General features: G+C 33.6%; 2 protein-coding genes across 24 annotated transcripts in view; both read left to right on the top strand.

Annotated features, from left to right (window-relative positions):
• LOC139484776 (teneurin-m-like) overlaps nucleotides 1-6514 on the top strand; it is a 163678-nt gene extending 157164 nt beyond the window's left edge. For all 23 annotated transcript variants that reach the window (XM_071268721.1, XM_071268717.1, XM_071268715.1 and 20 more), the window contains 2 exons: nucleotides 174-1782; nucleotides 2582-6514. In XM_071268721.1, the coding sequence (XP_071124822.1) occupies nucleotides 174-1782; nucleotides 2582-3441 (2469 nt within the window). In that variant the 3' untranslated portion in view covers nucleotides 3442-6514. The remainder of the gene's footprint in view (nucleotides 1-173; nucleotides 1783-2581) is intronic.
• Nucleotides 6515-17286: 10772 nt separating this feature from the next.
• Nucleotides 17287-21739, top strand: LOC139484775 (C1q-related factor-like). Its single transcript, XM_071268705.1, has 2 exons — nucleotides 17287-17552; nucleotides 21288-21739. Exons 1-2 carry the CDS (start codon nucleotides 17360-17362, stop codon nucleotides 21707-21709), a joined length of 615 nt encoding a protein of 204 aa, XP_071124806.1. The 5' UTR covers nucleotides 17287-17359; the 3' UTR covers nucleotides 21710-21739.
• The last annotated feature ends 1268 nt before the right edge of the window (nucleotides 21740-23007 follow it).

The following is a 23007-nucleotide window of genomic DNA, read 5'->3' as shown; positions in this document are numbered from 1 at the left end:
CTATATATAATTGTATAAATAAACCAATTTTTCAAGACGTTTCATGGCCGAAACGTCTTGAAAAATTGGTTATTTATACAATTATATTTTATAATTCTCAACCAAGAGATGTATAAAAACACAATTACTATCATTACAATAGCTAACAGGTTCTACTTTTGTTTTATTTACAGCCAACAGACATACTAATGCCCAGTGGCCTGCAGTACTATCTAGAATATGATAATCAAGGCAATCTGAAGTTCTTACGTACACCAGGTCTTGGGAAACATTACTTCAACCAGATCACGTCCATTGGAGTTCAGAGATATCTGTATCATATTCCAGAACTAGAGAACCCCTACATTGAAGAGTATGATGCTAATGGTAAACTTCTCCAAGTACTGTTCCCCAGCGAACAGAGGAAGGTGGTCTATAAATACAATATGTATGCCCAGCCAGAACACGTCTACTTTGATGGAACCGATATTCATTTTGTGTATGATGATAATATCTCGAGATTAAAAACAGCAGAAATAAAATGGAATTCTTACAATGCTATGGAACATTTTGAATATGCTGGAACACTCTTCAGTCAGTATGGTATTGACTTTGCTATGGAGCGTAGTCTGAGTGCTGTTAGTACATATGCATATGATAATAATTTTAGACTAACTGAAATAAGGACTCGATTTGGTAAAAACTTTACTACAACTTGTAATATGGCTTACGATACTGACACCGGAAGATTGAAATCTCTCAAATCCTTTAAATTTGATTGGCCCCTTGTTGATTCAGAAAGAATCAGTGACAGTCACATGACCATTACATCAGAATATGATAATTATAATCGTCTCCAAGCGATGAAGTATAAGTTTGGTGAGAAAGAGGCTCTAGAGTTTAGCGTTGGATATGATACTATGAATAGAATACATCACTGGAGTATGAGATTGCAGGAAGGTATGTCAAGCGATTACCAATATGTCTACGATATCAACGGAAATGTTGTTGATATCTTATTGGATGGACAGTCCACATGGAGATATCGCTATGACAACAATGGAAATATCAATAAAATATCAGAGAGAGAAACTTATAGAATTCTGGAATATGATGTTGGTGATCGGCTGAAGAAATCAGGACCTTACCAATACAAATATGACAAAGATGGTTTCCTGATTCAACGACATAATCAACAAATTACTTTCAACTCCAATGGACAGTTTATTGGAATATCCCAGAGATCTACGTTCAGGAGGATGTACATCTACGACACCCAAGGTAGACTGATAATGGAGGATAACAACTTTGGTGGAATTCTACAATTTTTCTACATGAACATTGAAAAACCATTGCTAATTACTCACTCTTACAACCACACTACAAGTGAACTATCACAATACTTATACCATCCAAACGGGAAACTAATAGGAATGGAACGTAATAATGTCTTCTATTATGTAGCAACAGACCCCATGGGATCCCCTCTGGTTATTTTTAACAAAGATGGCGGTATTGTTAAGAAAATGAGTTACGATCCTCTTGGGAAACTAGAGTCTGATTCCAGTCCAGGATTCCAGTTTGTGTTTGGTTTCCAAGGAGGTATATACAGCCCTGTGACTGAGCTTGTGATGTTAAACAGTCGTGTGTATGACACAGCTACGGGTCATTGGATCTCACCAGGGTATAGCCAAGTACTGAAGAACTTGAGAGACATTCCAGAAAATCCTCTACTCACTAATAACTACAGGTTTATGGATCTTATAAATGTACATGTTCAGAGGAAAAACTTGCCAATTACATGTAAGTCATGAATTTAGATTTTAGTCAGACACACAATTGATATAGGCTTTTCATGGTATAGTAAAAAATTTAATTTGAATTTTCATTCAAAGAAAATATACAAAAGTTATGAAAATTGGAAATATTTTAATAATTTTTATCTGATTTATACTCTCGCTGTCTATGTTAAATATCAATTACTTCAAACTTGCTGCTTTCACTGAATTTTCTATTCTTTACACAAAAAATATTACCATAGTGATGACAAAACATAAAAAAAATATTAGAGAAACATCCAGCCAAACTCATACATTACAAGTTAAGGTGGTACCCAACACCTAAACTAAAATTAATTTGGCTTGTTTAATTTTCTTAAAATTTTGACAAAGTATTTACTTTGACCATTTGACAAAAATATAAATATTTCAAAAAAATTGAACCAACCGTTTAATCAGAAAAATTACACTGGTTATATAGCAGTTTGACAAACACTTATTTTGACCATTGAGAAGCTTGATATTCCAATAACAATACAAATATGCTGATTTTACAGAGTTATCTCCCTGTAGTGTAAGGTACCACCTTAATGACAACCTGATTGTGACATGTGATCATTGAAAAAAAAACATCTTTAGAGGAACAAACTTCATCTTGTGCAGTGCAACAGTTCAAAACTCTCAATAGTTGATGATGACCTAATTGTATTATATGTGACAGACTTTTTATAAACTGAATGTTTTGTATAAACTTATGTGAACATTGACAAAACTCACCTCAAATAAAAAAAAAGATAATATTCAACTCTTATTGTATATTACAGCTATAACTAACTGGTTACTGATGTTAGGCTATGATGTCAGAAGTCTGGCGCCAGATATATCTTACAGTGGAGAGATTCGTCCTAAACAGAAACAAAACCAACATGTTCTTCTACCCATGTCGTCTGCATTTGAGTGCACATTCTTACGCGACATGGATAGTCTTATAACAATGACAAATGTCCCTAAATCTAAGGTTTCTCCGTTACAGGAGTCGGGAGATTTAGAGCCAGCTCCGTTACCGTTTATTTTTGGGAATGGTGTGATGCTTTCTTACCATGATGGTAAAGCTGTTGTGACTCTAAGTGATGATACGCCCATGTGGGCCAGACAGTTAGCGCTTGTATTAGTGAATTCATCGCAGATCGTTAATTTACGATTTAATATAAAAGGAAAAGATACGCACTATTTAATCAAACCTGACCATGCTCAGGCAGACATTGATTTAAATACACTAGGTATCAAAAGTGATGTTGTTCTGTTTGATAACAATATAAATGTGACTGTTCATCGGAATAAACATATAGATTTCCGACAAAATCCTAATCCTGATACAGACATTCGCCTGAGAGGCAAACACTCAGTTATCAATATTAGATATGGCACAACAATAGATAAAGAGAGAAAAAGACTTTTAAAGCATGCAAAAGAGAGGGCTGTTACACACGCATGGGCCAGAGAAAAGTGGATCTTACAGAATAATTTAAAGTCTAAACATCAGTGGACGGAGGAAGAAAAACAGAGTATCTTAAACTTTGGATTTGCTCGTGGATACGAGGGACATTTTATCCGTAGATCAGAGGAATTCCCCGATTTGTCAGATGACTGTAACAATATCAGATTTGTGAAAAGTAATAGATAACATCATAGATTTCTATTATTACTTCTATGATGACATATACATGGGTAATACTGGGCATGTGCAACAATCTGACAAAGACTGAGATTTATATTGCTCAACTTAATTAGTGATCTGTGTAGAATGCAATTAGACGGTACAATTTGTACCAAGTTCATGACATTTGATAGAAAGTAACAGTCTTAAATGGGAGATATAAATCTCATATACAGTGAAAAAAGGGGGGAAATAGTTTATTTAATAATGGTTGTTGGTGCTAGGTGTGGTCATTTTAAACTTGGAAATTTGAACCAGTCTGCAAAATAAATATATATACAAGACTGATTAACCTGAAGTCATATCTCTTTAAGATAATAATGCGATGACTTCAACATCCATGATATCTGGCGAAAGAGAAATGGGTCAATAAATAAAAATATTCAAAATATTTTTATTCAATATTTTATAAACCACAGCATATAATCAAGTCAAAATTTTATTAACCTAATGGTAAAAAAAAAAGTACGGACATATGATTATTGTGGAACCTAGAATGTAAATGTTTTCATTATTTTGTTCTAAAACTAAAAGACTTTCATGTTTCTCTATGTTTATGTTCTGGTTCAAGTTTTCCTTGTCTACATTATGTGTTTGTGAAATCAAAAATGACTGTATATTCATTATATGTGAAATATATATAATTATGTGACAAAGTAGGTGTAATATATTTATTGGTGTAAATATGTATAGTTATTTGCTGAATGCTATATAATCATACATACATATTGTAATGATAGAACTTAAAAGTTCAAGATTTTTTTTTATATTCATCATTTAAAAAATGCAAAGTTAGTGTTAATTTAATGTATATGTTATGTTCACTGAAATCAAGGTTAATAAAGATGTTGGCATAGGCAACTGATTAAAGTAAACATGAAACTAGAATTTAAAGGTCATTTGAATTTTCAAGGACATTCATGATTTGTCTGTTTATGTCCTGTTACTTTTTGTCTTAAAAACATGAACCAGAGGTAAAAGATTCATAGTTGCATTAAAACAACCTTGAATTGACCTTGATTGAAAACAAAAAATGTTTGAGTGTTTGAAATTATTATATTGAAAAGAAGAGGACATGATTTGATTTTAAAACTGTTAAAAGCATAGATTGTACAAACCTAAGCATTCATCATTAAGCTCAACTCAGCTTTTTATTGAGTTTGTTTCGAATTCTGAACAAGAATTTTATACTTGTTTCAAAAGCAGACAATAGGAACAGTGTTACACATTACTTCTTATTTTAAGAATTTCAAATAAACTAACTTTTTTATGCATGATACTTTATGAATAAATTTTTAACTTGACATGAGATTTTTAGAAAACTTTAGTAGTGCTATTTTTTACACAATGACAGGTCATATTTTTTACTCTGTCTATTTTATAACCTATTGATTTTAAACTAGTGTTACTAAAAAGATCCATTGTTCAATTTAAATAACAAGATCAGATTTGTGACTTTCGAAATTTAAATGTTTATCTTTATATTATAAAGTTAAAAACTTTAAATTTTATACTGCACAATTTACATACAGTATAAAGTTACTTAACAAGGTCAAAAATACACATCCTATTGACATACTTGTCATAGTTGTATTAGCTCCGTAATATTTTTAGTATTGAACCAACCCAACTTCAAAAATCATGAATGGTTTAGTGCATCTATAAATCTTATTAATCTTTAAAAGAGAGAAAAATAATTAAAAAGAAGATTTTTCTCTTAACCTTTGTATGTGCCATTGGAGTACGTTTAAGTACTGGTATAATAATTTTGAATTAACCATTGAGAAAATTGCCTGATGTAATCTATATGTATATGTGTGTGACATATCAGGCTAATGTCTATAAATATTTATCTGTGTATTGTGTGCCAAACATAATTATATTGTTATTACTATTTGCAATAATTCTATGCTAGTCCCATAGTTATCTCCCCTTTTTGACTAGAAAATGATTCCATAGTGATGTTAGGTTATTGGAGGGGATTCCATGAAGTATAATGAAAATATTGAAAATAATTTACATGATAACAGATTGTTAAGTATTATAGTTTAAAAATAAGTTCCTCCAGGTCCCTTGATATTTCTTGAATATACCCGTTTGTGTCCATTTTAATGTTTCAATAATATTTCGGCTTAGTATGTGTAAATTTGACGAGCTAAGTTCATCCAGTAAATATGTTGGGTAGTTAGATGTTTTGCATCAATCTGGAATCATGTGTAATTCCATTGACCTTTGCAAGTTAGATATTTTTACACTAGATCTACAGCCTTTTTCTTTGTTTATTTTGTTGTTTTTTACCTATGCAATGTAAACAAACTTCAGCATTTCCCTAACAGTGCAATATTTTGTTGTTTTTAGACAATATTTTTTAAAGTGTTTTTTTTCCCCTTCTCAATACCCATGATACATTAACTCATTGCTTATTTCTATAACGTCATTCACAAACAGAAAAGACAGCTATGAAAGCAAAACATGACATTCAAATTCCTTTAAATATTTTAATAACCAATGAAACAGCTGGATTTTGTTTTTTCTTGTATAGAAAAAATAAACAAATTCTGAAAAAAAATTATTTAAAAAAAATAGATGTCCTTTTCCTTGTTTACCACTTCAAAGATTGATTTTATTATTAATTTTGAAGAAAACACACCAGTATAAATTCATACATAACATATTTTATACAGTCAATAAACACACTATCATGGCAGATTATTAATTTATAGATTTATGACAATCAAAACAATAAGCTTATTTCCTACTTAACATTTCAGTTAAGACATATATTTAAATATTTTCTGTAATGTTGTAGAGTAGAAATGAAATGCATGTTACATATTCATTCCTCATTATAATATGCAAATTACCAAGTGGAGATAACTCCTGCTATTGGTAAAAGTGTTATATATCCATCTTGTCAATCATTATTCATTACTTACAATTAGATCATGAATCATTATGTCATATTGTACTGTTGCAAAATGATAAAAAACATTTTTATTTCTAAAATGTAAATTGAAAAAATAAAAACTATAGGAACAAAGTTTCAATTTATTCATATGCCATTTGACTGATTTGAATAGCTTTTAGAAGGAAAGTGTCTGGACAGGACAACTTTTTATCTGGTTCATATAAGTTTGTGGAAGGGCAGTTGGGTTTGAAAATATAGTTTGACATGGTGATCGTGTTTATTGCTGAATTGAGTCACATATCATAAATGATTCTGTAATTGAATGTGAATGTAGCAAAGTATGATTTGTTTTACTTCTAGGAACTTTACATCAAGCCTTTCAAACACCCAAACAGCAAGCAAATCGTGATAAAATTGCATGATAAATAGTTGTCTAGGAATAGATAAACAGGACTAATAATGATCACTTGACTTGATAAATGCTTGATTGGAAGTTTACTGATTGATATTATAGTATGGTAAACAGAATTTATTTATAAGATGTAATAGGCTTTAAAAAAGTCAATTTAGCTGAAAAATCACTCAACCTGCAACTAATAACAACACAAGCTTTCAGTACGAACGTACATGGTGTATTTTTTTTTTTTTTTTTTTCTTTTTCTTTGATGAATGAATCCCCTTTCAACTGATTTGAACAAACCTATACAAAAACAAAACAAAACAAACAGACAGACAGGCATATTAATGACAAAAAGATGCACATTAAAAATACAAACATGAAGCATTGAAAAAAAAGAAAAAACATAAAAGATATTTGGTATATGAGATGCTTGCAATGTCTACATCACATACTTGATTCACCTGACCTGACTGCCCTGATTTCATAAGTAAAGCTTTTCAAAGTCAAGTAGTTTGTCGAAAATGATCCCCAGACTGGTAAGCTTGGATATCTGAAGGTATGGTATACCAAGATATCAAATGAATATTTGAAATAGTCAAGTTCGGTTCTTGTATGATGTGAGAGGTTACATACAATACATATCCTCATCGTTGTCATTCGAAATGTATAACTATAATTTAAAAAATAGATTGTGTTTATCATACAGGATGATTGTATTTTATAATGTAAAATGCACAGGACTAGTCTCTGGAAAATAATACTATATAACTTGCATGTGTGTACATGATACAAGCCATACAATATATAATATGTAACATCATGTAAAGATCATGATCTGGGAATAGTTTACAGTCAGTATATTATGTACTTTCCAGGTAAAATCAATATTAGATAATAATCAACATACATGTATCTAGTTATAAAAATGTTATAAATGTGTATTTATGACAGAACACTTATATAAAATAGAAGATGTAGTATGATTGTCAACAATCGAGACAACTCTCCAAAAGAGACCAAAATGACACAGAAATTAACAACTATAGGTCACCGTACGGCCTTCAACAATGAGCAAAGCCCATACCGCATAGTCAGCCATAAAAGGCCCCGAAATGACAATGTAAAACAATTCAAACGAGAAAACTAACGGCCGTAATTATTTTAAAAAATGAACAAAAACAAATATGTAACACATAAACAAACGACAACCACTGAATAACAGGCTCCTGACTTGGGACAGTAATTATGATCAATTAAAACAAAACTTATAACTAGTACTTACTGTACAGTATATGTATTCCGTCAAATTCTTAGATATTCACTATATAAGATATAAAAATACCTAGTCATTTTGCACTGAGACTAAGTCTTTACACGGTGTTATAGTGGTTTCTGTTTTAAAACAAAGTTCTACAAATTGCATGTGAAGATATAAAGGTTATATAATTAGAAAAGGGGTACAATTATAATACGTCTGACCAAACTCCCAATACTTTGTGAAGAGAATGATTCAGTTACTGTTTATTATCTAGAAATACCAACAGCGAAAGTGCGAACGCCTATAATTATATTTTTTAATGATGTAATGTATGTAATGATAATCTCTCGGTAACTCAGATATCCACTTCATGATATTTTTGTCATGATGATAGAGGGACAAAAATGTTCCGTTACAAAAGAACAAAATTTACAAAAGGATTTTTTGGTGTCAAGATTCAAATTGAATTGTGTTACACGAACCCCCCAAAAAAAGAATGTTACATACGAATGCGAATTTATACATCTTGGATAGCCTAACGGATTTCCATTGATCGCATGGATTTCACTAATCAAGGGCGTGTTCGTAATAGTAATGAATACAAATATAATTATGACGGTATTTTCATCTTCACTGACTCATGGTTATACTTGGAACCTACCAATCTGATGATTATTGGCGACAGTAGTTTATCGATATTGAAATCTTAAAAATCGACATAGAAAAGACAAATCAATATCACAAACATAGCCTACCTTACAATATCAAACGACAAAGATTCCAACGACCTACAAAAAGATCCAGATAAACTGGCAATATGGGAAACCAAATGGAAAATGGCCTTCCACCCAGACAATTGCAATGTACTCACCATCAGCCGGAAAAAACAACACCATTGCAACATCATACAAACGACATGGAACCTATCAAAAGCGCCAAATACCTAGTCTGCACATTCACGTCCGAACTGAAATGGAATGACCATGTTAACAACATCTGCAACAAAGCCAATAGAACAATCGGCTTCCTAAAACGAAAGCTGAACATCGGATGGCAATATCTGTAAAGGAAAGTGCGTACAAAACACTTGTTAGACCAATAACAGAATACGCCAGTTCTGTATGGGATCCAGTAAAACATTTATCAGGTCGAGAACTCTAGATTTCTTTACGTCAGAATATATTTGCATAGTAATTTCCCAAACACAAGGCCAATACGGCCTTGAAAAACTGACCAATCGACTCAATGAGCTACAGTGCATTGTGGGCTACTACGAGTTTACTATAACCGGAAAAATATCGTGTCTGGGATTCTCAAAATATATGTTTTTGTTCTGCGAATGTGATTTTTGTAAAATATATAAAATAATCTTCAATTTGCATGCTCAGATTGAAAAAGTATTGTTTACGGGCTTCACTATTCGACTTTCTTTTTCGCCTTGTTAAAGTTGTTGAACAGGTTTTTTTCCATTGTTATGCATTGTACCTGTGCACTAACTTTACGACCTGAAACAGTGAAATTTCAGATGAAATGACCACTGTCCACTATGAAATGTTTTGAGCTCCTTTAAACCTGTATAATGTCATTCCAAAATCAGTCTGCCTAGAAAAACACGAAAACTTTCATTGAAACACTTCTTTCTGTACTGGATGTGTAAAATTTTTATCAGGACCTGAACTGAAAGTAAGAACATCATAATATTCAGTATGCTAAAAATAAATGTTATGAAAGCGGCAGGGCGGATCCAGCCATTTTAAAAAGGGGGTCCTAACCCAGAACAAAATGGTGGGGGTGGGGGTTCCAACTACATGTCCCCATTCAAATGCATTGATCGTTCAAAAGAATGGGGGTCCAACCCCCGGACCCCCCCCCCCTTTTGGATCCGCCACTGAGCGGGTACGGCATATGCATTTTGTATAGCTTCATCCCCGATAAAGTCCGTTAGTTGCTAATTTCATCACAAAATATACCTCAGAGGTTTTTTATCGTTTGGCTGCTGTCATGTTGACGTATGTGAAATATCTCCAATATTTAAAGCCTCTGGATCACAGTGGGTGCACATTACCTATTATTTTTATTCTAAAACGTGCTTTGTATATAGAAATAAGAAGATGACTGAGGTATATGAGTGGCAAATGAGACATCTTTCCAAAAAAGACACACGCTAGTAAAGTAAGCAGTCATAGGTTCAATGCCGAAAAGTACGCTATAAATGACCCAAAAATTACTTGTGTCAAACAATCCAAACAAAAAAACAAACAAATAAAAAAAAAAACAAAAAAAAACTCGGCCTAATATAATATATTAAAGGAGAAGAAATCTATCTAATAAATAAAACATAGGTTTGTATATATATATAGGAGCCTGTATTTCAGTGGTTGTCGTTTGTTTATGTGTTACATATCTGTTTTCGTTCATTTTTTTTTATATAAATAAGGCCGTTAGTTTTCTCGTTTGAATTGTTTTACATTGTCATATCGGGGCCTTTTATAGCTGACTATGCGGTATGGGCTTTGTTGAAGGCCATACGGTGACCTATAAATGTTAATTTCTGTGTCATTTTGGTCTCTTGTGTCCCATTGGCAATCATACCACATCATCTTTTCTATATTAAATCCAACGCTGCAATTTTCACAAAACATATCATATTTTCCATCTCGTCGCACATACATATGGATAACATCATTATAGCTTATTTCCTAATGCATGTAGAGAAAAACTTTGGTTAGCTTGCATGCTTTGTTTGTATATTGTACAGTCATATTAGGATAATAACCAATTAAATTCAAATATAAAATATACAAGTTAAACTATGCCTACAAATGTATATATATTGTTTAAAGATGTCAATCTTATTTTCAAAGCTTGTATAAACAACTATACACACAAAACAAGCAAGCCAACCAAAGTTTTACTTTGCAAGCATTAGGAAATCAGCTGTAATGATTTTATTCAGTTTGGCAAATGTCCGAGCCCGTTAAAAAACGAAAACTTCTTTTTACGAATACAAAACTCAAGAATCACACATTTGCCTTTAATTATCTATACGGAAATTGCTGTACTCGTGAATATTAGCACCGGCTGTTATCGACGGCTTACTTTACACTAGAACGTTTGTCTTATGGGTAATTTTGTTTTTCGCAGTTGTTTCGTTGCTGTCTTGTGGACGAATACATGAAATCTCCGTGCCATCATCAAACATATTAATGGCTATATATCGGGTAATTAAAACCCTCTTTTCTTCGCATAGAAACAACTCTTCTTTAATCTGAGCATGGAAGGAATACTTTGTATCACGAACTATACATGAGAATACACAAAATGAAAAACTAAGCGAAATTGTGAATCCTGCATTGCACGAAAAAATGTGTTGTATTTCAGTAAATAACACGTGTTATCGGTTGATTGTAAACACGTAGTAGTCCATCATGCATTGTAACTCATTTAGTGGATTGGTCAAAAACCTAGGTAAAAATAAATTGCGTCACATGTAAATAAACAATTACATGTGCGAGAACATAAGTATGCTAATTTATGCATTTCCATATAAGGTAGTGGTCCCGACCTGTTTATATTGGACTAAAAGGTTTTTTTTTTAATTTATCTGTAGCAAGAAAACAAGTTCGGTGACATCATTTTTTCTTTCTATTTTCTTAAAATATATCATAAAACCTTTCTTCTCACAATTTATTGCAAGGTCCTTATGCCCGTCAGACAGTTTTCACTTTACCTCGACCTCATTTCATGGATTGGTGAAACAAGTTTTTGTGGTCAAGTCCATATCTCAGATACTATAAGCAAGAGGTCTAGTATATTCGGTGTATGAGAGCACTGTCCAACTGGCAGGTGTCATCTGACCTTGACCTCATTTTGATGGTTCAGTGGTAAAAGTTTTAAAGTTTTTGAGTTTTGGTCTGTTTTTCTTTAACTATAAGCAATATGTCAACTATTTTTGTTGTGCATGTGGAAGAATTGTGTTAGCTGTACATAGTCCGGCCGATTGGTGCAGATATAGAGCAGAATTGCTCACTTGATGAGGAAAGCATGAAACTTTGCATAGTAGTTCTTGGTTATATACCCTTTGATTTTAGCTATGGACCCACTCTGAAAAATCCAATATGGCTGTCATTTTCAAGATGGCGGAAAAACGGTATAAATATCATGATTGTCCTAAAAGTATTCTATATAATTTCGGAAATTAAAGTACTGATTCTTTAAAAATGGACTTCATGTTCGTGAATTTGTTATCAATTAATTTTAAAATATATAAAAAAAATAATTTGGTTATTTCTATAACACATACATTTGCAAATATGGCTGCATATACAAAAACAAATAGTGAAATTCAAAATGTTAATCAACATGTTACATGTTATTGTAATTATTCTTTAAACGCTTTCAGTTTTAAAGGTTGGAATGAAGTAGGTTGAAACGAGTCGATTGAACGTTAATATAGGTCGGTTAAATGTGGTGGAATAGTAGGTAACTCATCTAAACTTTGAGGCAGTGCCGAGGGCACCTTGTCTTGTGTCTCTTCAATACCACGTCTTACGTCACTTATCGTGTTTTCATCTGCCGTACCCACTACATCGTCAAATTATTCTATGTAATCAAGAGGTGTACCTGTCTTAATTCAGGCGGATTAGACGATTGACATAATTTAAAGGTTAAGTGGCAACTATTTCCTTTTCCAACTACGTGCGAAAGCAATTCGCAACTATTTAGCGAGCATGGTCCTAAAATGAACTCCTTGTCAGCACTTTTATTAGTTTTAATGGTAACAGTCATTTTTGAGTTTGGCGGAACTGTGATGGTTCGTTTTATGCAAACTTGCTGAGTTGAAATCTCGTTTCCACTGTTAACTATTGCCGCATTCATCACTTTATTGTTGATGGTAATTGTTGGAGTACTCAGGTTTATCATTGCGCTCAGTGTGTCCAAAATATCTAGCCTAAGTATAACATCGTCTGTTAATGGCTCTTTGCACACATCCCATTGTATGTTTACTCTATTAATGTCGAGAGTCGTTCTTTATAATCTTCCAAATAACAAGCTGTTAACCCAAACCACGTAGCGTTACGTTCTCTAAATCTCCATTTTCTGCTGGAATTAATTTCTCATTTACTAATGTTATCATTGCAGCAGTGTCCACAATCATGCTCACATTCTGGTCATGTATAGTACCTCGTACTGCTTAGCTCTTTCAAACGGTTTGTCTGCTGACAATATCGGACGAGGCCGTGGATGAGGTGATGTTTCATGGGCAATAGACTTTGGAATCGTGCGTTGGCCTACTAGCCCGATCCTTTGCTGTTTAAAGACTCCATTGTTGGGGTTGCACTTTGATTTGCTCCGTATCCTGGTGAAGTTGACCGTTGTCTGAAATAACCGGGATTTCTGAAGTTTGTCCGTGGATATGCTAACCGTTGTCTTTATGGACTAAATGATCTCTAGCTTAGTGGGGGTGTTGCTGATCGATAGGCTTTAAGCTTGGGTGTATTTCTGTCTGGCGATCTATCGCGATTGTATTGCTCAGGAGATCTTCCACGTGTATATTGATCAGGTGATATTCCATTGAACTGGTGATCTTCCATGATTATTTGATCAGAAGAACCGAGGTTATGTTGATTGGCAAATCCACGGTTATGATGATTAGTTGAAAGTATAACATCAGCTAGTTTTGTGACATTTTGTGTGAGGTTATGCACCTCATTATCCAAAGGACTGCTCATATTTCCTTTATCGGTCGGTGATACTGCGCCATCAGCAAAGTAGACTTTTCGATGGTCATAATTGGCACTTTTTGATCCATATATCGCCATCTGGTTTACTATTGAGGTTTTCAATTGTTTTAACACCTTGTTGAATGTTTCTGGGTTCCTCGCTATTACATGCCTTGAAGAATCTTTGTCTTTACATCCTCGACGGAATGCTTCGGTTACACTCTGGTTTTATCGTCTTTCTTCGCTGCTCAAAATGAATGCTTTTTTTAAGGCATTGGAATCATCACCTGTGTTTTCCTTGCGAGCTTAATACTCAAAGCCAAAATCGGCCTGGCAATCTGGGGCCTACACATATTTTTTCTGTTTTCCCATTGTCATCTACCGGCAGTTCGTTCAAATTGGTAAATGAGCGCCTCCCAAGTCATGGATCCTCTTCAATTGAGTTTTTGCATGTTATACGAGCTGTGTGCTTCGGTTCCGGTCCCTTGCACCACGATTTTCTTGCCATCGGGTATATTCACTATCCAATGAGGAGTCTGAAGAAGAGGTGTCGCCACACTCTTTTAGTTTCCTCTGCCCTTTCCTGGATCGGTCAGTAGAGTCAGCTTGCTGTTATGGTTGTCATAATTGGATTAATAAATGTGGGATTTGCATTCAGCATTGGAGAAACTTGATAGAATCCACTTGCAGCCAATTGTTTATGTAATGGTGTGCTGCTCTGAACCAAAAATTATTGACTCATAGTATATGGTAAATGTGCGTAAGAATACACATAAGCCTTTTACTGGTATTGGATGTTTATAGTAAGTTCTTAAATGGAGATTGTTGTTGAATAATTTGAACTGTCTCATGCAGGGCCAAAGGCCCTGATATAGGACTTTTGTCTTAAGGTGAAGACACCTTCAACAGAGTTTGCGCGGTCGATGGTTCATGCGAACTACAATTAGGGAAAGACCCAAAGCATGGATTTTGTTGTGTACTTTTGGTAAACTTGCCTTGTACCTGTAAAGGTCAAATTTTGGCTAAGATGATATGTCCATTGTAGGAATTTCAACTTCTTTATTTCGATTGTCCACTAATTCATTTACAACAGATGTCAGTTGTTGGAAGGTACCCTGCTATTCAAATGCACTTTTGAATTGAACTGTGTCTCCTTTCTCAGTTGTTGTCAGCTTGTTCATTCGTCTCACCACAACATTGAATATCTTATTGGTCTGACCATCAATTCCGCCAGGCAATTAATACTAGCCTTGTGGTCTATCCTGTCTTCAGACTGCTGAAGTTGCTGAGATTTTGCTCTCATCTGTTCATTATTAATTATCATTGCCTCTTTCTGTTCAACTTGAAACGTACTGAGACCAACACATATTTAATCAACTCGCGCTTCGCTCTGTTTTATATTGCGGTAAATCTCAGCTGTTCTTTGAGCGTTATATTTTCTATCTGCTAAAAAAATCTTGGTACAATTGTTTAAAAGTCATTTCTGAGCTGTCCTCTGTTAAAGTGTCTTTAGCTGTGAGTTTCTCCATATCCCTTAGTGATTCAGTTTCTGCCATTTCAATGTTCTTGTCCTTGCTGTCCTCAATTCCTGCCATTTCACTGATATGTGTTAAAATATATGTGTCTCAATTCACAGTTTAATATCTCAAATTGCAAAATATTGCGACCAAAGAAATAAGATAGTCACTAAATAATCTCTTAAGGCATATAAATCCCAAATCACAGCTTTTATGTGTGACCAAAGACAACAAATAGTGCAGCTTTTAATGAAAGCTTCTATTGCAGCTTTTTATGAAAGCTGCTACTTTGTGTATGAAATAACAAACAAGACAAAATCAAAAGGGACAGAACTTGGACAGATACTAAATGACACAATACATCAATAAAATGCTTATATTCAGGTCAATTCTCAATAATGAATATTTGCTTATTTTTCAAGGCGGCCATTTTGAAAATAGCCGCAATTTTGTATTTCAAAGATAGATCAAAACAAAATCTTGCTAAGTTCACTCAGTCATTCAAGTATCTTGATTTTTGTGCTTCCAGCATCAAATCCACTGTGGTTTGTGCAATACTGGAAAATATTTTAGAACGTACGGCAGCCATCTTGAAATAAGCCGCCATATTGAATTTTGAGGGTGGGTCCATAGCTAATATTGCTCAGTATACAAAAATGTACCATCATGCAAAAATTAGTAATTTCCTCATTATTTGAGCAATCTTTTCACCGATCGGCAGGACTAACATGCCGGTCTGGTTATGGTTAATCTGACCTTGTCTTCATTTTCATGGTTCATTGGTCAATGTTTAGTTTTCTTGGTTAATGTTAAGATTAGGTGAAAGTTGTATAATAAAGCTTTATTTTTAGGACTATCAACATACTATCAATGATTAGTAAAGAAGGTGAGACATTTCAGCGTGTGTGCTCTTGTTTGGCAACAGTTCTACTGCTTGTTGGGCTTGTTGCGAAAGAAATGCATTTCCCTAGATATAATATCAATGTGTTTGATGGCTAAACTGCTTTTAGTTCGAAATTTATAGAAAAGTTTATCTTTCAATAATGCTAGTTTTCAAAACAATTTCATTGCTTAATAACATCTTCTCTTTGGGCGTATGACATTTGCGCCGATTTTGAAAATTTTCATTCTTTCATTTGCGCCGAATTCATTTTTTCATTTGCGCCGATTTTATATTTTTTCCTAATTGGATTTACAGGTAAGTTACAGGTAAGTTTATACTTTTATATTGGCTGAGCACAGAGTATAAAGACAAATCAAGTGACATTGCAATTGGTAAATGGCTATCCCAATGTTTCAGGTTACCATTCCTTTCCCTAAATGAAATCGATGACTGCTTCACGTTTGACATTGTCTGACGCTCCGCTCCTTCTGATGATAAATGTCATACATTCTTAGACAACGTGCAAGTACACATTCCATAACGGTCAACTAATTCGCCAAATATAGAAGATGCGAAATCATAAGAAAGGAATATATTAGATGTGTTGCCTAAACATACTCGGCAAGAACAGATTTATGATTTGAATGTATTCCGTTTTTATGGATGACAATTCATAACATGTGTACAACAGGCTAACGGAAGAGGTCTTTAATGATAAATGAAAATAACATTACTGGGATGGAGAGTTGTCTCATTGGCACTCAGACCACATCTTCTTATATCATTTCACCTGTAATTTACCTGTTATTTACCTGTAAAAAAAATCGGCGCAAATGAAAAAAAAATCGGCGCAAATGAAAGAAAAAATCGGCGCAAATGAAATGCAGATCGGCGCAAATGCAAAACGCCGTTCTCTTTATAATAAGTTAATTTTAGTCAACATATGTTTATGACTGTTTATGTTGCGACAAATTATTGATCAAAATATATCTGTGTTTCAAACATAGAACATACAGAATTGCAACCATTTAGGTATCATATTGTTTTTATAAAGTAATTATATTGTAAGAAGATATGTATTGAATTTATGTTTGGTAGTACTAGAAAATAAATTACCGGAGAACTGAAATGATGTTTTATATAAACAAAAATCTATATCATTCTAAATCGTAAAGCGTTGAGTCTACCATAATACGATGTTTGCTTTTTTGACCTGCTTCGCCATTACAATTTCACTAGTGTGGACCTACCAGTGGACAATGGAGGATACTATATGCAGTTTGTGTAGTAAGCGTCAAGTGCCAAACGGTCATCCTGACCTAACAGCACTGAGAGAAGCTGTAAAAGCCAATAGAAAAGACATTGAAGTACAAAAGAAAGAAATGCAAGGTATGAAAATACTTTAAAAAAAATAATCACGCTACGCTAATTTTCCATGGATGTCTATTTTCGAAAATTCTTTCAAACTTAAATCAAGGATTTGTATAGTACTATGCAAATCCTTACTTAAATATAAAGTATACTTTTAATTTCTCAAGATGGTTTCGTAAAAAAGTGTAACACCCAGGCTCCAAACAGATTCAATGATCTGTTCTCGTACTTGCCGAACACGGCTGCGGTGACAATGTGTGTATGCCATATCCCATTAACAGAAATCTGTTTATAATACATGCTACATACAACTCTTTTGTTTCTTCTTCTTCTTCCTTGCTAAGGACTGGATTCTTTAAACGAATGTTATAAGTGCACTAGACGGAGAATGAGACAGCAAGTCTCCTTTAACTATTTACACATAAAACGTTCCGAATATATACAATTCAAAACTATGTACACTTGGCTACTGTCTATGGTGTTGGTTTCTTGGGTGCACTATTGTTGGCTAGTGCACTCTGGAACCCCTCAATTGTCAGAGCTTCAGTTGTAGCTGTTTGAAGATGGTTCCACTCTTGTATAGTCCGTGGAAAGTATGAGTACTTATATAGTCTCTGGTTTGCTGGTGGTTGATATAGGCGTTGTTTGCCTCTAGTACGCCGATCGTTTGGACGTAAGATGGAACTGGCATCAATGTCCACTAGCTCATGCCTTTATAGTTATGTCCCGCTCCCTCTCTTCTAGGGCGATCGGCCATTGCGTTCAAAAACTATTAATCTAACTCAAAAATTACGAATTTGTCTAACTAAAATTTTACGTCTAATTCAAACAATCGAAATCAAATAATAAAGATATAACATAACAGTGTGAGCAGGTTTCACTCACTTACAAATTTATTTATATTTTAACAAAAATTGAAATCTTGGGGTTCTTTGATATGCTGAATCCAAAAATGTACTTAGATTTTTTATTATGGGCCCAGTTTTCAAGTTGGTCCAAATCAGGATCTAAAATTATTATATTAAGTATTGTGCAATAGCAAGTCTTTTCAATTGCACAGTATTGCGCAATGGCAAGAAATATCTAATTGCACAATATTGTGAAATAGCAAATTTTTTTTTATTAGAGTTATCTTTCTTTGTCCAGAATAGTAAGCAAGAAATATCTAATTGCAAAATATTGTGCAATAGCAAGATTTTTTTTAATTGGAGTTATCTTTCTTTGTCCAGAATCAACTTAAATCTTTGTTATATTCAATATACAATGTATATTCACTTTTTACTACCAACTGATAAATTAAAATAATCTTTACCATTCAGTGATAACAAGCAGTTTTTTTTACATCTTAATATTTTATGATGTATTTAAATGAGTAGTTATTGTTGCAAACTCCATTAGAAATTTTAATTGAGATTAGTTTTGGAATAAGGGAAAGGGGGATGTGATTAAAAAAATTGGGTTCAATTTTTCTCATTTGAAATTTCATAAATAAAAAAGAAAATTTCTTCAAACATTTTTTTGAGAGGATTAATATTCAACAGCATAGTGAATTGCTCTAAGAGAAAAACAAAAATTTTAAGTTCATTAGAACACATTCATTCTGTGTCAGAAACCTATGCTGTGTCAACTATTTAATCACAATCCAAATTTAGAGCTGAATCAAGCTTGAATGTTGTGTCCATACTTGCCCCAACCGTTCAGGGTTCAACCTCTGCGGTCGTATAAAGCTACGCCCTGCGGAGCATCTGGTTGATTATGGACCCAGTTTTCAAGTTGGTTCAAATCAGGATCCAAAATTATTATATTAAGTACAGTATTGCGCAATAGCAAGAAATCTTCAATTGCACAGTATTGTTCAATAGCAAATATTTTCAATTGCACAGTATTGCGCAATAGCAAGAAATATCTAATTGCACAATATTGTACAATAGCAAGAAATTTTCAATTGGAGTTATCTTTCTTTGTTCAGAATAGTAGTTGAATCAACTTAAATCATTGTTTTATACAATATACAATGTATATTCACTTTTACTACCAACCAATCTTTACCATTCAGTGATAACAAGCACTTTATTTTACATTTTAATATTTTATGATGTATTTAAGAGTAGTTATTGTTGCAAACGCCATAAGAAATTTGAATTGATATCAGTTTTGGAAAAAGGAAAAGGGGGATGTTTTATGTATATTTTATACCTTAAGGCTATCCAGTCAAATTAACAGACGAATTTCAGCCAAGTAATTACTGGTTTTTAAATTATAAAAACAAACCTGTTAGCTAGTGGTTCCCATCCTAGTGTCTTGCCCATAGTTGTCACACATCCAGGTGTTCTATCAGTGTAGTTGTTTGTTACAAACTTGGCGGCCCTCCTTTGCACTTGCTCTAAACGATTTATGTCCTCAGTGGTGTGAGGGTCCCATGCCGCACCAGCATATTCTATTGTTGGTCTGACCAGAGAGATATAGGCTGCATTTCGTACATTCTTGCTGCATTTTCGAAGGTTCCGCATAAGGAATCCGATGGATTTGGATGCTTTTTTGGCAGTAACGTCAACATGATGTTTCCATTGTAGGTCTTCACTGACATTTACTCCTAGATATTTGCTGGTTGGTACAGTTTCAAGAGTGTGGCCATGTAATTTATAGTATGTCTCTTTTTTTGATTTACTGTTGGTGCTAATGCGGATGACGGTGCATTTTTCTGGGTGGAATTTCATCTGCCATTTGGTTTTCCAGTCTTCTAGTGTTTATCAAATTCAAGAGCTCATATCATGACAGAAAATTAAATTGTGTATTTACGCAAGCCATAATTATGGTAGTTTTTTTGGAATTTATATAGGGCATCGGAAATAAACATATATATTCTAAACCAAGTTGTTTGCATGGTCATGGGATATGTTCTTCTCGTCATATTTTATGATGATATGATGGAATGATAATAAAGCCCTAACGGGAGGGCTTGTGATTGATTTTCTCATTATATTTCAATCAGTTCAATTAAGGTGGTACCTAACAGTACAGGGAGATAACTCTGTAAAATCAGCAGAACGTTTTAATGACGTTGGGTTGTTAAGGGAATATTAAGCTTCTCAATGATCAAAATAAGTTTTTGTCAAACTGCTATATAACCAGTGTAATTTTTCTGATCAAACGGTTGGTTCAACTTTTTAAATTTTTTTATATTTTTGTCAAAGGGACAAAGTAAATACTGTGTCAAAATTTTAAGAAAATTAAACGAGCCAAATTAATTTTAGTTAAGGTGTTGGGTACCACCTTAAGTTCCGGAGTTGGCATAACAATAACTGCTAGTAGTCCTTTGTTTAACATGCCGCTTTTCAAACATGATATATTTATTTCATATATTTGTCATATTCACGGTACTTCAGCGCGGTACTGAATACCGCATTTTGTATATTGGACTAATTTGGAGAGGAGAGGATTATTTTAAATTGTTATAATTAGTATCCAATCCTATTGTATATTTAGACGATACAATATGTTTAAACGAGTCATATGTTAATTTTGTATCATTGTTATTTTGCTTAGTTTCTTCTGTTTACTATACCGTGATGTGTTGTAACATCAGATTCGGACTTCTTTTAAACTGAGTTTTACTATTACCGTGTATGTTGATTTTACATTTGCTAAAGGTATAAAGGGAGCGTTGCCTGAGTGAAAAAAACCACAACGAAACTTTAACTAGTACTGACTAATTAACCAATGTTTTTATACAGTTATCCTTCTATTTTGCAGATTTGAAAGAGAAACATAGTCACGTAGCCTTCTTTGCTTACATGAGCAATAACTGGAAACAACTTTCTAAACACAAAAGACTTGTTTACAATGTAGTAGATTTGAATAATGGGAACGGATATAACCAAGCCAATGGCATGTTCACAGCTCCATCTAGCGGTCTTTATGTGTTTCATGTGTCTACTGGTGCCTTTGATTACTCACATGCTTCAATTGAATTGGTATTGCAAGGTAGAATACGAAATATTGGCTGGGCTGATTCTGCGAATCACGGTGACAGAACCTTTGTAACCACAGTAACCCCTCTACAGCTGAACAAAGGAGATGTTGTATATACAAGAATTGGAAAGGGTTATGGAGGAAACTATATAGAAAGTAATTCTTACATCAGGACGAGCTTCTCTGGAGTAAAGATCAATTAAAAAGAGTAATAAATTGATTTTATCATCTAACATTGTTTTACTTGAATTGATGGGATAAATCATGATAGCGTAAAGTAAAATACGAACAAGGGGGATTTAATACGCACCCCCTCACCACTTGTAAGGGTATTATGGTTGAATCCTTGTTGCATCAAAAAGTCGATTTACACAGTAACACCCCAACACGAATTGAAAAATAAATGAAACACATGATCTTCAACAATAGACACATATTATTTATATATGCTCTTAATGAAACTCCAGTCATCACAAATGTTACATGATAGCGCAAACACCCTAAGATATTCACATAGAAAATTTAGAGACAATGTTCCGGATTTTTATTTTAATTTAATTTTAATCTTTAATTTAATTTTTAAAAACGACCTTGATTGGTTATACAGCCCTTGCACGGTCGGTCCTGGCTTGCGCCGTTTTGGGCGTTTAACTTATTAAATTTTTACTATATGGCAATTAATAATTCAAAGTTTTTAAAAGATGTGAATTACCTTTTAATAGTGATCAACACCCATTCCTCCTGTTAACACTTACATCTGTTACGTTCGAAACGCTTTTCAGTATTATAGACCGTCTCCAGGGACGCTCAAAACCAAACAAAAATATAAATTGTTCGTTAACAATTTAGAGGTCTTTCCTTTTCATAATGTAACATGAATAGATGTAGATTGCATTTAAAAGTTGAGTATGACGTCCATTATCACTGAACTAGTACATATTTTCTTTATGGGCGAGCTGAAGAACACCTCCGTGTATATTGAAGACTCGTTGGCGGCCTCTGGCTGTTTTCTGCTCTTTGGTCGGGTTTTTGTCTCCGTTTGACACATTCCCCATTTCCATTCTCAATTTTATGAAATAGATATAAGACCTGTCATGAGTGCCAATGAGACACCTCTCCATCTTAGTTATTATTAGTCAAACGTAAACCGTTATAATAAATAGGTCAAAGTACGGTCTTCAACACGGAGTTTTGATTCATGACAACAGCAAGCTACAAAAAATGTACAAAGGTCTCCAAAAAATGACTAGTGTAAAACCATTCAAACAAGAAAACAAACCAATGTAATCTTTATAAAAAAGAGAAACGAGAAATATTATGAACCACATCAACAAACGACAACTACTAAACATCAGGTTCCTGACTTGAATAAGGGGTGGGGATTTCAACCGTTTACAAGTTTTCAAAAAGAAGGTGGGATCACCCCTGTGGACTTCTTTTATATTTCATTTGATTTATTTCATTGTCCCATACAAAAATATATATGGTTTATGGGTGGGGA

Source organism: Mytilus edulis, chromosome 8 (assembly GCF_963676685.1).
Source record: "Mytilus edulis chromosome 8, xbMytEdul2.2, whole genome shotgun sequence".
Lineage (NCBI taxonomy): Eukaryota > Metazoa > Mollusca > Bivalvia > Mytilida > Mytilidae > Mytilus > Mytilus edulis.
Note: the sequence above shows the minus strand (reverse complement) of the source record. Positions and strands in the feature narration are given on the sequence as shown.

What these genes read in the sequence shown, in the direction of transcription:
- LOC139484775 (XM_071268705.1), top strand. Translation starts at nt 17,360, where the DNA reads ATGTTTGCTTTTTTGACCTGCTTCGCCATTACAATTTCACTAGTGTGG. An exon ending in ACAAAAGAAAGAAATGCAAG is followed by an intron (nt 17,553 to 21,287) that starts GTATGAAAATAC and finishes TCTATTTTGCAG; the next exon opens with ATTTGAAAGAGAAACATAGT.